General features: G+C 35.0%; 1 protein-coding gene across 2 annotated transcripts in view; it reads left to right on the forward strand.

Moving 5' to 3' along the window:
- Window positions 1-13,011, forward strand: part of SMYD1 (SET and MYND domain containing 1) — a 121,396-nt gene that overhangs the window by 42,054 nt on the left and 66,331 nt on the right. For both annotated transcript variants that reach the window (XM_053704284.1, XM_053704285.1), the window contains exon 2: window positions 11,018-11,194. In XM_053704284.1, coding sequence (XP_053560259.1) covers window positions 11,018-11,194 — 177 coding nt within the window. The remainder of the gene's footprint in view (window positions 1-11,017; window positions 11,195-13,011) is intronic.

Consider the following 13,011-nt stretch of genomic DNA (forward strand, 5'->3'; position numbering starts at 1 on the left):
TATCTAAAATTGTATTTATTTCTTATTTATAAAATTATAGGATATTATTAACCATACTTGATTTCTCCCCAATAAGTGGAATTTGCCTGTAACAAAATAACAATACAATGCTATGAAATGCTCTTATATACCTTCAAAGAATTTGAAGGTAGATAAGAACCAAAAGGCCTATCAAGTCTACCCATATTACATGTAACTTTTTTCTTATGATAGCCTTATGCATGTCCTATGTATTTTTGAATTATTTGAATTGAAAGTTTATTCTATGAATCCAGCACCCTTTCTGTAAAAAAAAATGCTTCCTCACATTTCTAACTAAAGGGATATGAAACCCAAACATTTTCTTTAGTGATTTAGATAGAGCATACACTTTTAAACAACTTTCTAATTTACTTCTATTGTCGTTCTCTTGGTATCTTTTGTTGAAAAGCAGGGACATATGTTTAGGAGCCGGACCATTTCTGAAGCACTATATGGCTGCAGTTTTGCAAGAATGCTTTCCATTTCCAAGAGCACTAGATAGCAAAACTATTTCCTGCCATTTAGTGCTGCTGATGCCTACCTAGGTGTCTCTTCAACAAAGAATGCATGGGAACAAAGCAAATTTGATAATAGAAGTAAATTGGAAACTTTATTAAAATGGTATGCTCTGTCAAGAACATTTTTGGGTTTCAAATCCCTTTAAGATTGTGACCCATTGTTTTGCTATTTTTTTGTTGTGAAAAAAATGCTTTCAGCTTCCACTTTATTAATGGAACATGAAACCCATATTTTTTCTTTCATGATTCAGATAGAACAAGCAATTTTAAACAACTTTCTAATGTACTTCTATTATCTAATTTGCTTCATTCTCTTGATATTCTTTGCTAGATAGGCTCAGTAGCTGCTGATTGGTCGCTGTACATAGATGCTGTGTGTGATTGGCTCATCAATGTGCATATCTATTTATTCAACAAATGACATCTAAAGAATGAAGCAAATTAGATAATAGAAGTACATTTGAATGGTGTTTAAAATTGTATTCTCTATCTGAATCATGAAATGCATTTTTTGGGTTATGTCCCTTTAAATCCCTTCATACATTTCAAGGTTTCTATCATGTCATTTCTTACCCTTCTCTCCTCCAAACTATACATATTTCTTTGTATGTTTTATACATTTGACATAGATCAGTGAAAACATTGATTTTATTGAGATTTCTTTTTTAAATTCTCTATTTTGATGTACCCCTGAAAAATCCATTAATTCTTATAGTAAAGTTTTCTTTGAAAATATTGCACGGTTTGGGCGAATGTCTTGTATCTACAACCCTAATTCTAAAAAAGTTGGGACAGTATGGAAAAAAACAAAAAAAAGATTCATTTGAAAATTCAGTTCACCCCAGTACTATATTGAAAACACGTTATTAACACATTATTTGATGTGAATTTAATGTATTTTTGAAAATATATACTCACAGGGGACGGGGCAATTAAGGACTAATAGCGGTGTGACAAATTTAAATAAGAAAGTGATGTGAAACAGGTGAGACAATCGTGTTAGCGTAGTATACAGTATAATGAGCCTCCAAGAAAGGCCTAGTCTTTCAAGAGAAAGGATGGGTCGAGGCTCGCCAATCTGCCAACAGATTCATCAGTAAATAATACACCACTTCGTGAACAACATTTCCCAAAGAAAAATCGGTAGGATTTGAGGCATTTCACCTTCCTTCTACGGTGCACAATATAATTAAAGGATTCAAGGAATCCGGTCAAATCTCGGTGCGTAAAGGGCAAGGTAAAAAAACACTTCTGAATGCACATGATCTCCGATCCCTTAGATGTCTGTAATGGATATTCTAACATGTGCACGGGAATACTTTGGTAAACCATTGACAGTCAACACCATTCACTGCTGCATCAACAGATGGCTTTATTATGCAAAGCAGAAGCCATACTTTAAAGCTGTCCAGAAGCAGGCGTCATGTTCTTTGGGCCAAAGAGGAAAAGGACCATTTAAGCATCAGGTCCAAAAGCCAGCATCTGTCATGGTATGGGGGTGTGTCAGTGCCCATGGCATGGGTAACTTGCACATCTGTGATGGCTCCCGAAACATGGCTCTGTAACCCTGTGTGTGTTTTGTAATAAACTTCTTTTGCAATGACTTTTGAATCTCTTTCGTGTGATATTTGGAGTTTTGTGGTTCTCTTGTGGCTCTGCTGTAGTACCCTCTGTGCTGGACATCATTCCGTTTACTGGACTTTTATATTGCTACTATTCCGTGCACTTTGTGGGAACAGGAGTGTGTATAACACACAACAAGGGTTAAAAACATTTTCCTATACTGACCAAGAAGCAGCAAGGATTACCACTCTCACTAAAGAACCCAGAGATTTCCTTAAAGCTGTTCCGTCAAAATCTCTCTCTAAGGACTATGAGAAACTCTTGAAGAAGAAATTGTCCTACGACGCTTCCACACTTGCTGAGTACCACCGTGTGAAGCGGATCCCAAGAGGATTACTCATGAGTGTTCGCCCTACTCTTATGCTTGAAAATAAAGATTATTGCGATAAGTTCGAGCAAATACTTAACATGTGCTCTATGGACATAATGGTTCTGACTGTGGACTATCTGAATAAGGAAATCACTGAACAGCATGATAAATTACCCAAAATGGAAAATGAGATTAAAGTCAATCTACCACATGACGAGGCTGATAAATTGCTGACTAAGGTCAATCTAACAGTTACTGACCTGAAGAAAGTAATAGAGGAACGTAAGTGAACACATTTCACCAGGGATGAGATGGATTACACCCAGGGTAGAGTGTACAGATGGCGGTATGATCCCGAAGGGGCACTTCCGATAGGACCCGATGCCACGGACGTGTTCAGACACGAAGCGGTAGCAGCTTAGGATCTTCAGAAAGGTCTCCGGGGGACTCAGATACAGATGTCAGCGCAGAAGGACCCAACACCCAAGCAGCAAAGGGGAAATCCACCCGCCAGCTCCGCTCCTCAAACTGGTAGAAAGACGAAATCAACATTGTGGTGGTAGGAAGCACCGCAAAGGTAAAACCTTTAATACAAGTACAGATAATGTGCAGGCGGTTGTAACCCCACAAACTGATAATGTGTTAAATATATCAAGGATTTTTGGAAAAAAGACTGAAATACTTTATAAGGGCTTAAGAATCTGCCCTAACAGAGACTGTAACTTTTTTTCAATTGGAGAAGGATCTTTATTGCTTTTATCGTAATATTAGGCTTAAAGCTATGATGTTTATTAAAGGTTATGTAACTAATGTACCAAATATTATGAAATTACATGATTTTGGATTGCGCAGTAAAAGCTCTTATATTCCACCTCAAAACAATCACAGTATTGAGACGTTTGTAAGTTTAGTAAATAAGGAAGTAGAGCTTCTGCAGCGCAAACTTAACAATAATACATATAAGAAAAGTAAGAATACATCTCATAATTTTTCTAAACAAGATGATGAAGCGCTGAAGAATTTAAAATCTAGAAATGATATAGTTCTAAAACAGGCAGATAAAGGTGGAGCTATTGTAGCTTTAGACAGATCATACTATATATATGAAATAAGAGAACTCAGTGCGGAGCATATTTATAAAAAATGATCTAGCAATCCGGTAATTATGATACAAAAGGACATTAAAAGTATTTCTATTTAATTTATCAGTTTTTCCATCAATACATCAAAATCAAACAAATTATACAAATAATAATAATAATAATAATAATAATAGACACATGCAAAGACATAAATTGCGGAGATGCAGCTCCAATTCATTTTATAACTTACGTGGAGACGCAGCTCCACCTTTACTAATACAAAAACATAAATCAACTGTTCTATAGAATCATTATCATAGCTTATATCGCTAAAGTTGATCTTTGTCTTCCAAACTAAATAACTTTTCTTTTCTTAATTTCAAAACTGAGCTAAAACAATGCATTACCTTATTCTGCATTATAAATTATATCTTCCTAAGAGATGTAGTTCCATATCAGAAAATACAATACCCATCCTTATCTTTAGGCTCTCCTAAAGAACTATTATCTCCATAAATTATACTTAGTCAGGAGGGCTTGCATGTCTTATTTTTTTGGACAAGGATGAATTACAATAATCTATTAATCTACAATTCCCATTAAAAAAAAAAAAAAGGTGGAAAGTAGTAAAGAGAGGAACCCCCCCCACACATCATACATATCATTATACCTATCTATATAAAGATATCCAATCAGGCAGAAAAAAATTAACAAGACTAAGTAGGCGAAAGAATCTGAGCTCAAAAAAAGGGGACAATATCTATCTCTGTGATTGAATCTCCTTAAGTACAGAAGAAAAAGACGGCGCCATATGCACTTTACAATTCTTTAATATCAGATGTCTTACTATCATTGTAATATAGACTTAGACTCTCATGTTGAATATATAAAAAAAAATAGGTTCTAAAGTAAATCTAATCGGGAGATTATATGTAATGGAGACCCAAAACCCTATTTTTTGCCAGAGTTGAAATATCTTAGGGCAATACCATATCATATGACAGAAATCTGCTAATCGTAGTCTACATCGTGGGCATTCTGGGGTTGTGGTTGGAAACATTTTATATAATCTGTAAGGGGAAATATAATAGTTATTAAACATCTTTAGATGGGACTCTTTCCAGGACGTAGAGATTAGGCAATGATTAAGAGCTGAAAAACTACTTCTGATTTTATTTACATTTATATCTGGAAAGATATGTATCCATCTGTTAATTATTTTTTCAACAGAAAGAGTGCCCTGTTTAGCCAACATGATGTTGTATATTAAAGAAATAGAGGCATCACCCAAGATAAATTTTGAGCAGCATAACTCAATTTCAGACCATGCTGAAGACAAGGGAAAACAGCAGCTAACCGTGTTTAAAAAATGTCGAAATTGCAGATAGGCATAAAAGGTCTTATTAGGAATATCATATTGTCAGACTAACTCTTGGAAGGGTACGATCTGTCCATTTTCGGACAAAATCTGTGATATAGTATTAATACTCTTTTCCTTCCAATATTTGAAAGCCTTAATATAGATTAAACTCCAAACAGAGTATTTATAGCGCAACTGAATGGATTAAAGATGTCAAATTAGAGGGTTATGCAGTATGATATTTCAATAAGTCTGATCTAAACTTCCAAAGTTGTCAAAGCATATCGGGAAGACATAATAATATGGGGGGGGGATAAATAAATAAATCAAGTGCAAAGGATAATAATAACCAATAATCAATAATCAGTACACATAGGATGTTAAATATATAAATAATCTTATGCAAATACTGTGATAGAATCCTGTGAATAAAAATTATCAATTAATATAAATAGGATTATATGTGTTAAATATGTCATATCATCTGAAGCTAATACATTTACCACTTCCAATAATGTGGAGAAAAAAAAGTTCTTAGCATCCAGAGAAGTCCAAATTTAACCTTTGTTGCTTTCAAATTCCAGGGTTCTCTCAAAAATCTTGTTACATGGGGTGCAGCTGCTTTCAGAGGTGTGTCACTGAACACTCTCTATGTGAGGATCCTATAGTAGAAAACAAAGAAAAAAGCGCAGCCCCACATCAAGGTAGACGTTTCGTTTGCCCTCAGCAAACTTTCTCAAGAGGAAATGACCCTCATTTCCTCTTGAGAAAGTTTGCTGAGGGCAAATGAAACGCGTTGGGGGCGGAGCTTCATACTGCTTCAAGTAAAGGAACATTATTCGAGAAAAGGATTGAACGAACATATACTGCACTGTACCAGAGTTATCATAACCGGACTGAGATTCGCTACTCTTCTTCCCTAAACAGGATACAGGCTTGTTTTTAATTTCTATCTCGTAAGTGTTTTAAGTTACGTGCAGCGTGTGCAATAAAGTTCAAATGTCTACCTTGATGTGGGGCTGTGCTTTTTTCTTAGTTTTCTACCTTATTATAGATTCCTGGTATAAATTGTGGATTCCCTGTAATAGGGAGAAACTTGGAAAAACTTGGATCTATCTCCAGCAGAACACAGCATTTCTGCCAAGCCAAAACTATGTTTTTTAATGAGATAAGACTATGGATATTGGTTGGTAATGCCTTAAGGAGGCAGTGTAAAATTGCCTTTAACGAGAACGGAGTACAATAAAAACTTCGAATATCGAAAGAAGAAAATGTACTAGAGTCTGTGATCCAGTCTAAAGCTATCTTAATCATAGCTGCCCAATTATACAGTTTAATATTAGGAAAAGATAATCCTGCTATTTCCTTTTCTAACATCAAACTATCCAGGGATATCCGTGGTTTTTTACCCCCCCAAATAAACCTAGACATACACGAATATAGTTTATTTAAATCTTTATTAGGAATAAATAGAGGTAGATTTTGCAAAAGGATAAAAAAAGTCGAGGAAAGATAATTGTTTTTATTAAATTAACCTGGGCCTTCAAGGATAATGGAAAGGACGCCCATAGTTCTAAGTCCAATTTTATTTTATCTAGTAACGGAACACAATTCAGACTGTACTACTTTTTAGGATTTATATTAATTAATATACCCAAGTATTTAATAGTATCTACTGATCTAAAAGGATGTTCTTGCAGGCTAGTAACAGAATTTTTGATCCAGAGGAGTTCAATTTTTTGACAATTGACCCTGTATCCTGAGAAAAGACTACCTCTTCAAGACATTTCAAAATCTGAGGAATAGATTGTCTAGTATTACGAAGGAACAGCAGCAGATCCTCAGCGTAAAGTAATAACTTAAGCGTCTGTGTGCCCAGTACAATACCCATCATCTTATCCCTTAGTTTAATGGATAACGGTTTGAGTACAATATTAAATAAGAGGGGCGACAAAGGACAACCTTGTCTCGTTCCTCGTTTTAAAATAATCTTGGCAGATAAAGAATAGGAAAGATATTGGAGAGTTATAAAGTTTCTGAACAAACTGTATAAATTGATTCTTAAATCCAAACTTAGTTAGAGCATTGAAAACATAATCCCAAGAGATAGAGTCAAATGCCTTTTTGGCATCTAGAGTGCTTACGCAACCATGCACTTGTAATCTGGGCATATATCCTGGGTAAGTTTATTTTTATCCTTATCAATTCTTTGCATATTCCAACAATAATCTATAAATGTAGCCACGCTCCGAATATGTCTAGTAGAATTTCTGGACAGCATAAAGCCCACCTGATCCCGATGGATAATTTTCTCAAGCAGCACAGCAAGCCTTTTAGCAATTATAATCCGTATTTAATACGAAAATTGGTCTATATGAGGCCGGGTCTTCCAGGTTTTTTCCTTTCTTAAGAATTTACTAAATATTTGCTGCTGTTAAATATGTAGACATAGGGTCTTTAGAATGAAAATAGGAATTAAATAACTTACCCAATGGCATCTTCAATTCTTGTGCTAATATCTTATAAAATTCTGCCGGAAGGCCATCTGGCCCTGCGGCTTTGTTAAGTTTAAGATGATCTACTGCTGCAAAAGTATTTCTAATAATGCTCTTGTAACCAACGTAATTGATAAAGAAGTATTTCAATTTGTTAATGTTGAACACCCTTGCACCCCTGTACTGTACACTCTCCCCAAGGTGCATACAAATGTTAAAATGTCCCCTGGCCGCCCAATTGTTGCAAGCACTGGTTCTGTTGTGACCAATGTATCAATATTTTTGGATAAGATTTTCAGACCATATGTGGAATTGTCTAACTCCTTCATTAAATTGACACATTGTATCTACCACTAATAAATACCTTTTATTTAGTCTAGATGTCGAGAGTTTATATATGAAAGCGGCCTTAGTGCATTCAGATTAGTACTGAATACAAGTGGTAAATATAATTCTGTTTAGGTAGATTTCCTCATTCATTTACTTGAAGTTGTTTTATGCTGAAATTATGTTCTTTTTGAAGATGATTTATGTTCTTTTTGAAGATGATTATTGCCTGCAAGTTCAAGTTACAGCCATGGGATCCAATGTCGCCCCCAGTTACGCTAACATTTTTATGAATGTTTATGAAGAAAAATTAATTTTTTCGCATGAATTATTTATTCAATATGGCGCATGTTGGTGGCGCTATATTGACGATATCTTCAGCGTTTGGTTGGGCGACATTGGATACCTCTTGGCTTTTGTTGAGGATTTGAATGTAACTACAAGCCATATTAAATTCAAATTATCATGGAGTGAAGAAAGTATAACATTCCTCGACACTAAAATAATTAAATCTGGATCTGTTTTGCAGGTTGATCTATACAGAAAGGAGACTGATCGTAACAGTCTCCTTCGTTATGACAATGCCCATTCTCCTTTATTTAAAGCCCTACATAGAAGTCAATTTCTTAGAGTTAGAAAAATTGTTTCGGATGAAGAGGTTTTAAAAATTAGATTAAATGAGATGGGTAGTAGATTTTTGGAACATGGCTACCCTAAAATTGTAATTGAAACAGAAAAAGAATAGGCTTTATCTACCCCAAGAGAAACATTGTTATGTCCTAAGAAGGGGAAATTACAGAAAGATGATAGCAATAAATATGATGATCGTAGGATGGTTTTCGTTTCTGAATACAATGCCCAAAGCCATGTCATACAAAAAATCATTAGAAAACATTGGGGAATATTGTTTAAATGTAATCCTGATATATCAGAATTTTAAGAAATTCTGATGCCTGCATATAAAAGAGGGCCTAGTCTTCAACAGCAATTAATTAAAGCTGACATTGGTACTAATAAAGGTAACACTCAGAGTTATATTACTAAAAAGAACCACGGATGTTTTCCTTGTTTAGGATGTTCTTGTTGTGGGAATCTCATCAAAGGCTCTGTTTTTTACCATCCTAAAACAGGACATAAATATAGCATTAATGGATATCTTACCACTTTTGTAGTATACATAATAAAATGTCCATGTGGGCGGAGCTATGTTGGGGAAACCACTAGACCCATCCGTGATTGAATAATCAAACATAAAAGTAATATAAGAACTAAAAAGATACAGCCCCTGTTTCATATTGTTTCTTAAAAATGGGTCATGCCATCAATCAGCTTCGTTTTCAGATTATTGAATATGTCCCTAGACCTCGCCGGGGAGGCAACAGAGAACTCCTTTTAAAACAACGTGAATCCTTCTGGATTCATAAACTTGGCACTCTGGAACCATCAGGTTTAAATAGAGACCTGGATCTCTCTGTGTTCCTTTAAATAGTGTTTCCATTTCAGTAATAATATCATGTTGATCATTAATATCTTTTTATGTTTCTAACAATATGTAAGAATGTGATTATATATTTTATACTTTTGAAATATGTACTAATCAATTTGTGTATATATAAATTAATTCTGCTTCTAATATGTAGGTTGTATAGGTTTGCATCTATCATGCAGCTGTATTTAGATTATTATGCTAAAATTATTTCTACTAAATGTATATGAAATACATGTATTGTATTTGTGACTGATATGATAGAGTTAAATTTAATAGTATATTTTAGTGCCCTCTAGTGGGGACTATGTAAAAATAGAGGATTTTGAACAGTTGTAAATTAGCTCGATAAAGGGATCACTCCCGAAACGTTGCTCTGTAACCCTGTGTGTGTTTTGTAATAAACTCCTTTTGCAGCCACTTTTGGATCTCTTTCGTGTGATATTTGGAGTGTTGTGGTGCTCCTGTGGCTCTGCAGTAGTACTCTCTGTGCTTGGCATCATTCTGTTTACTGGACATCTGTGAGGGCACCATTAATGCAGAAAGCTATGTATACATTTTAGAGCAACATATGCTACCATCCAAACTTCGTCTTTTCCAGGGATGTCCATGCATTTTCCAGCAGGACGACGCCAAACCACATTCTGCCCAGATTACAAGTGCATGGTTGCGTAAGCAAAGAGTGCGGGTGCTAGCATAGCCTGCTTGCAGTCCTGACCTGTCTCCGATTGAGAATGTGTGGTGCATTATGAAGCACAAAATAAGGCAATGAAGCCCCGCACAGTTGCGCAGCTGAAGACATGCATAATGGATGAATGGGGGAAAATGATGCTTGCTAAACTTAACCAACTGGTGTCTTCAGTGCCCAAACACTTAATAAGTGTTATTAAAAGAAAAGGTGATGTTGTAAACTGTCGACTGTTGTTGAGCGTGTTGCAGTCATCCGATTTTATTTAGTGTATATTTTCAAAAATACATTAAATTCACAAATAAAACCTTAAATAATGTGTTAATAATGTATTTTCAATATAGTACAGGGTGAATTGAATTTTCAAATAACTCTCTGTTTGTTTTTTTGCATTTCCCACACTGTCACAATTTTTTCGGAATTGGGGTTGTATAATAACCTATTGATTCTTTTATTCTATAGGGTGACGCATTTGCTTATTGTCCTACCATTTTAACATTGTAAAAAGAATTTCTTATTATATATGTTTTCCCTATTTTTGCATTATGCATTAATTGTTCTTACTTTACCTCTTTCCTTATTGTTAACAGAAATTCCCTTCTTTTGATAATGCTCCATATACCATTTAAAGTGATGGTAAAATATTCCCTTTATAAAGACAGATCCGTCAATTTTTCTGTGAGCTAAAAGTTTGAACTGTTCTCCAATCAGCACTCTCCCCTTTGGGCGCCTTTTGTTGTAGTTAGAGCACTGATTGGACAACAATTCAAACAGTTAGCTCACAGAAAATTTACTTTTGAAGTGAGCGACGAAGTGCGGGGTATTTTAATTTCATATCTTTAGTAAAAAGTAAGTTATATTGAATCTTCATTACAACTGATGAATTCAACTCCATCTAAAATATCACTAACATTTTGGATCTGTTTTTATAAAGGGTAGAGTTTACCATCACATTAAAATTGGGGGATTTACTCTGTTTCTGTTTGTCTCCTTGTTTTTTACAGTATTTTGCTTGAACTGTGAATATATTTTTGAGCATTGTCCTTGGGTTTAATTTGACCCAAAGCTAAACTTTCAGAATAAATTAATGTCATTATATTCTTACAGCTTCACGCACACGGTATGCCACTCATGCTTTAAAAGGCAAGAGAAGCTCCAGCGTTGTGGACAGTGTAAATTTGCCCACTATTGTGACAGAACTTGCCAGAAAGATTCCTGGGTGAATCACAAACATGAGTGTGCAGCAATCAAGAAATATGGTAAAGCTCCAAATGAAAATGTCAGGTAAGCTATAGCAAATCATTTTGTATTAATGAAGAATGGTTTTATTTTTCTGCAAGACCTAATCATGTAGATACGTGATGGCCAACTTCCTAACATATTGGGGTTGCATAATAATATTTTAGAAGGCTTAAAGGGATACTGAACCCATTTTTTTTTTCTTTTATTATTCAGATAGAGCATGCAATTTTAAGCAATTTTCTAATTTACTCCTGTTGTCAATTTTTCTTCGTTCTCTTGGTATCTTTATTTGAAAAATCAGGAATGTAAGTTACGAGACGGCCCATCTTTTGTTCAGCACCTGTGTACAGCTTGCTGATTGGTGGCTAAATGTACACACAAAGCAGCAAGCGCTATCCATGGTGCTAAACCAAAAATGGGCTGGCTCATAAGCTTACATTCCTGCTTTTTCAAATAAATATACCAAAATAGTGGAGGAAAATTGATAATAGGAGTAAATTAGAAAGTTTCTTAAAATTGCATGGTCTATGTGAATCATGAAATAAATAATTTGGGCTCAGTATCCCTTTAAGGAGGACTACTTATAAATTGATGCCTATTAAACACACAATACTAATATATATCTTAAAAATGCACAGGGTCAGAATAAACTAAGGATGCAGGGTATCCAATGTTTGCTGTTCTCCCCTGCAGACAAGGCTGGATTGGCCTGCCAGCATGCTAGGAGATTGGGCTGGAAAGCTAGAATTTAAAGGGGGTGATTAATAGATGCTATTGGGTTGTATGGTGCATATATAACAACAATTTGGCACTTTTGATCAAACTAATATATTTTAAGATTTGGAGGAGTGTCCAAGAAATTCCATTTGAGAAAACTGGTGTGTGTGAATTCTACTGACTCATGAAAAATAGGGCTGGTCTCCAAATTTTCCAGGGCTGCCTGCAGAGGGTTATTTTTGAGTTGTGGTCACTTTTTTTGTCCACCAACCAAAGCACACACTTTTAGTTCAGTTCCCCCCCCCCCCCCCCCCGGGGCCACAAAAACGATGTCACTCATTCTACTATCATTATCAATTTTATAATTTGTTTTGTACCAAATTAGGTTCTGTTGTGAAATAGCAGCTCCCAACTGTCCCTTATTTTTCAGCAATTATTTTTGTCTAAATAAGTAATCAGTTTGAAAAAGGTAAATCAAATGGAGTCAGTCTCAGAGAGGTGATATCAAGAACCGCATTTCTGTTTTTTAGAAGTTAATTTAATTATTTGTAAATCATTTCATAAGATGTGCTGGATCCGCAGTCAGTAATAGTGCATGTAAAAATAAACCCCTAAAATCAGATTTTTATAAATGCCTGAAAATAGAAAAAAACATATAAATTCCTGAAAACAGAAATTAAGTATTGCTTTTAATGGTACTTTTGGAAAAATCCTATTCCATCAGGCAGGAAACTATACATTTTTCCAGGGTGAGAAGCTAAAATAAAATGCAACATGTGCAGCAGTTTCGTTGTTTGTTTTGCACATGTGCTGCATGTCATTATAAAAATGTCGGCTCTTTTGGCATTAATAAAGAGACTCAAGTGGTTGCTTTTGCTTGGATATAAAGAACACATTTCAGTGAGTGCCCCTGTTGCTCACCCACCAGACACATATGGTACAGAAAGTTCAGTAATTATTTTCTAAATCATGGGTTTTATAGCGGAAACAGTATTTATGTATTTATTTATCAATACAAAGTTAACTCAGCCATACATAAGGTAGACAAAGAGAACACAGTCTCCCTAAGGGTCCCTAAATAAAGAAAGTTCTTTTGACATATATCACTCCAGTGACAATTGCTTTTTAGATGTTTTAAAATT

The sequence above is a fragment of the Bombina bombina genome, chromosome 2 (assembly GCF_027579735.1).
Source record: "Bombina bombina isolate aBomBom1 chromosome 2, aBomBom1.pri, whole genome shotgun sequence".
NCBI lineage: Eukaryota > Metazoa > Chordata > Amphibia > Anura > Bombinatoridae > Bombina > Bombina bombina.